The sequence below is a fragment of the Mus pahari genome, chromosome 14 (assembly GCF_900095145.1).
Source record: "Mus pahari chromosome 14, PAHARI_EIJ_v1.1, whole genome shotgun sequence".
Taxonomy (NCBI): Eukaryota; Metazoa; Chordata; class Mammalia; order Rodentia; family Muridae; genus Mus; species Mus pahari.
Window position 1 is genome coordinate 87,513,731 of NC_034603.1, and position 4,536 is coordinate 87,518,266.

At 56.7% G+C, this 4,536-nt stretch overlaps 1 protein-coding gene across 2 annotated transcripts in view; it reads right to left on the bottom strand.

Annotated features, from left to right (window-relative positions):
* The window catches only part of Faap100 (FA core complex associated protein 100), a 10,371-nt gene that overhangs the window by 4,783 nt on the left and 1,052 nt on the right, over positions 1 to 4,536 (bottom strand). For both annotated transcript variants that reach the window (XM_021212105.1, XM_029546273.1), the window contains exons 3-5: positions 3,420 to 4,375; positions 1,960 to 2,116; positions 456 to 1,225 (exon numbers count right to left, since the gene is read on the bottom strand). In XM_021212105.1, coding sequence (XP_021067764.1) covers positions 456 to 1,225; positions 1,960 to 2,116; positions 3,420 to 4,375 — 1,883 coding nt within the window. The remainder of the gene's footprint in view (positions 1 to 455; positions 1,226 to 1,959; positions 2,117 to 3,419; positions 4,376 to 4,536) is intronic.

The window sequence follows — 4,536 nt, forward strand, 5'->3', positions numbered from 1 at the left end:
AAAAGAAAAAAAGAATTGCTGAGCAAGATTGTTGCAGCTCTCTCCAGGACAGACTGAAACCAGATACGCAACCCAACATCCTTTGGGAGCAGGACAGAGGTACTGAGGACCAGGACACTTCTGCCACAGATGCAGTCCCAAACAGTATAATTGACTTCATACAGGGAGAGCAAAAGCCAGGCCCAGTGCTGTAACAGAACTCAGACAGACCAGCTTTTGGTCTGGAGAACAAGGCGCACTGTGTGTGGGAACTCACTGAGCTGCTCTCTGGTGACATCTACCTCTGCTTAGGTCGTGCCACCTCACAAAGGACGGAGACAGGGCAACCCAACACAAGATCCAACAGTGGTCTGGGTGCAGTGGGACTCACAGAAGCCAAGGGAAGAGAAAGGGAGCCCCGACTTCTACAGGCTGTAGGGCCCTGAAGCCAAAGGGAGGCCGGCCGTGCCACCAACCTGAGTGACCGTCTTCCAGGGCAGCTCTGAGAAGGCCCGCAGACACCCTGATGGAGGCTGTGGATGGAGGCAGGTACTTGGCCCGTAGGGAGGCAGCACCAGTAGGCTCGCTGCCAGGGGCTTGGCAGGTCTTCAGGAAAGTTTCCACAGGCTCACAGGCAGGGCCAGGCACACAGGGGGCCTGTGCAGGGTGCGCGGCCGCACCGGCGAAGCGCAGGCACTGCAGCATGTCCACTGTGCGCTTGCACAGGGGCAGGCAGACGCCCTCTTGCTTAGGAAGGCTGAGAGGGAGCTGCTCCAGGTAGGGGGCCTCTAGAGGGTCTGAGGGGGCCAGGGCCGCACCCACCACCTCCCTGAGGCTGTAGAAGAGCCAGCAGGACATGGTCACGGGCAGGTCGAGCACACCACTCTCACTAGGGCCCAGGGGCAACGTCACTTCCCGCCGGCTGCCCGGGCCCAGTCTGTCCACTGGAATGGTGTAGGTGAAAGCCGACCCGGTCCCATCCAGGTCTAAGGCAGAGGAACTGGTCAGCACCTGAATACACAAGGTCCAGCCCTGGTCCAGGCTGAAGCTGCTACTGTTCTCCAGTGTGCAGGTGGCCATCAGCATGTCTCGCAGCTCCAGGCGGCTCCAGGAGGTGGTGATGGTGCACGCGATGGGCCGATCGCCCTCCGGGTGGGACAGCAGGGCGCAGCTCACGTTCATGGCCTCGTTGAGACTTGTGATGGCCTTGTTGCGTTGGTCAACAGCTTTCTTCAGAAAGGACACCCTGTAAAGGACAGTCATGGCACCCAGGAGAAGGAGATCACAGCCGAGGGAGGGAGCCATGGCTGCAGATTCCCTGGGGGGGAGGGGACCAGATTATGGTTCCAGCTCTCTGAGGACGCAAGCAGCTCCCAGGCCGAAAGAGGACATTTTTCTCTGCCTGTCCCGACTGTGAAATCCTCTGACCCGATCCTCACTCTTGGCTATACAAGGCAGGGCTGGATGGAGGTGCTGAACTAGCCCATGACTCCTAGGGATGGACTAGCCCCGTAGGTCGCCTCACATGTCCCAATCGGGCCTCTTTTCCTTTTGCAACGCTCCACAGTGACAGTAGGTGTTAGGCCTTGTGGGAATGTCCTCAAGTCACAAGGCCATAAAACCCAAGGTCAGGAGGAACAAGAGGGACTAGCACTGAAGGTGGCTGGGGGGGACAGGCTGGGGAAAGAAGTGCTCCCTGGGTCTGGTGCTGGAATCTCTGCTGAGAGCAGGGTCCCACTGGCCTCTGAGGAAGGTCCACAGAAGCAGGCAAGGGATTGGTGTTACAAGATTCCTGAGTCCTGTCAGAGGGAAGAGAGGGGACTCTTGTCTTTTGAGGATCTGTGGGTGGATTTTTTTGCCCCTGATGGAGGCAGAGGCAGAGACAGCGCACAGATGGGTGTTAACCGCAACCTCCCTACAAAGAACGCTAACCTTTAAGGACAAGGCGCAAGCTCTACTGTGCTGGAGACTGTAGCTCACCTCTCGGAGACATCACCGATGTCCAAGAGCAGCTCCTTAATTTTCTGTCCTGCATTTGCCATGGCCATTTTGGCAGGCACAGGCGCCTCAGAGTTCAAGTCCAGACCGCAGGAGATCAGGCGTCCTTTAGAAGACAGGGCCAGGAGCTCGGTGCTACCTGATGACGGACACGTGCGGGGCCGGTCAGGTCATAAATCTGGAGCAGCTGCCAGACACTCAGTGCTGTTCACTCTGTGCTCCAGAAAAAGGGTGGGCAGAAGACCCAGGCGGGACATCTGGGAGCCCGCACCAGGGGTCTGGACAGGGATGGGGACCACTGATCTCTATACACATTTTCAAGTGCCTACACGAGATGATGTTCCACAGATGTGATGCCATGGTGGCAACTGGTCCACACAGATAGGACAAAGAGGAGCCAAAGGAGGACACTGTATGGTGCCCAATTATTCAAATGTGTCACAGCCTTCAACAGGCCACACAGAGCAAGGCTGCTGAACCTTCCAAAGAAAAGTGCCCTGGAAGCTGAGCTCTGCTCGCCTCAGTCTTTAACATGTCTACTATGTCTCCTGCCCTGTCCCTGCCAAGGGTCTGCTTGCTTCCCCATTCCCAACACAGCTCTTAACATGGACCTCAAAGTGGGCAGTTTAGTAGCTGGAAGTCAGTTCATAGGTACCCTAGCTATACCCTCATCTGAAGTGGTTTGGGTCTTTCCTTCTAAGCATTTTTTTCTCCTGTTAAATGTTTTCTGGAGGGGCTGGTGAGATGGCTCAGTGGGTAAGAGCACCCGACTGCTCTTCCGAAGGTCCAGAATTCAAATCCCAGCAACCACATGGTGGCTCACAACCATCCTTAACAAGATCTGACGCCCTCTTCTGGAGTGTTTGAAGACAGCTACAGTGTACTTACATATAATAAATACATAAATCTTTAAAAAAATGTTTTCTGGAGCAGGTTTTAATATACTCTTAGCTGATCTTAATGGGAAGACACTGGGGGAAGGGAGAGATGTCTTCCTCTCATGTCAGAGTCAGGCAAACCCAGCTAAGGCTTCCTTAGAGAGCTCTGAGACACCCTCTGAATGGCTCATAAACAGGCCACACAGCAGCTAAAGCAGGTTCCTTGAGCTCTCAGAGGACATGTGAGGGTTTGGCCTGACCCGATTTGAGAGCTGCTATGGGAGATGCTCTTAAACCAACCCCACAAGCCGTATGCTTGTGGCGCCTGCCAACTGAGGGGCCACAGCCCTGTTCCAGGGAGGACACACATACAGAGGTCCTTGACCCCGAGACAGGAGCGAGTGAACTTCTGGTCTGTGATGAACCTGATGAGGAAGGCCCACACCTGCCGGCTTAGCAAAAGTCTCACCAAACAAAAAGGCAAGGAGGGAGGGCAACAGAGGGAAGAGACTGTTGGGGAGGAGCCTGCCCCACGCCTCTGTGATGACGAATGGCAGCTCATACCTGTAGGTGCCCTTGCTGTCACACACAGAGCGAGGGCGCTGCAGATGTTCAAGCTGGCTGGGCACAGGACGGAGGGCAGACCTCCCACGGCCCCATCTGGCTTCTCAGGGTTCCAAGGACTGTCTCTCCGAGTCAAGTCTACCACACAGAGGTCTGAGGGAGTGCTGTGGTACATGTGGCCATCCCCGCCACAGGCGGCACAGAGCACAGGCCCTGGGAGGCAATACTCACGTAGCTCCGGCACCAGATTCCCTGACTCGCTCCAGCTGGCCTTGATGGCCAGTGTCCGGCCCTGGTGACCAAGGGCCACTAGGCAGTCAGAGTGCACATGCTGGCCAGGCAGCAACTCTCTTGCTGCTTCCTCCTCGTGTGGCTCTGCCCTCAAAGCCCCAATGAAGATCACAGGCTCCTCTAGGTGGTGGAGGATCTTGACCAGGACCTTTGGGTCACCAGGGGCTAACCCAGAAGTAACCAAGGCCTTCAGGACCACACAACAAAGCTGGCCATCAGGGAGACCGCAGAGGATCACAGGGGACTGCAGGAGGGTGGCATCGACTCCAAAGAGTAAACCAAAGAGAGCCTCCTCCAGCGTGAAGCACCCACAGCCCTGGGGGTGACCATGAGGTGCCCTGGAGTCTGGTGGGAACACGCAGCACAGCACGGGCAGGAAGCGGGGGGCTGCAGGCTTCTCTGGCACCCCACCTGGTGGGGTGCAGGTGGACAGCTCCACCTCACCAACCTGGTCTCCAGGCTGAGGCTCCTCCCCTGCACAGGGACGCTCAAACAGCTGCATCTTCCACTGGGTGGGGCCCTGTGCCAGGGTGACCAGCATATCATCCAGCACGGCGAAGGCACAGAGGGCAGCATCAGGGAGGACACACGCATCCGGGTCCACAAGGATCACAGGGTAGGGGGGAGCCGCTTCCTCTTTGTCCTCACAGGCCTGGCTCCCAGACCTTCAGGAACAATGGAACCGTAGTCAGTATTGGGTGGGGTAGACTCAGCAGTAACCTGACTTGCTCTGAGTAGGCTAGGCAGGAGACATCACAGGCCATTCAGCAGGTGTCTCTCTCTCTCTCTCTCTCTCTCTCTCTCTCTCTCTCTCTCTCTCTCTCTC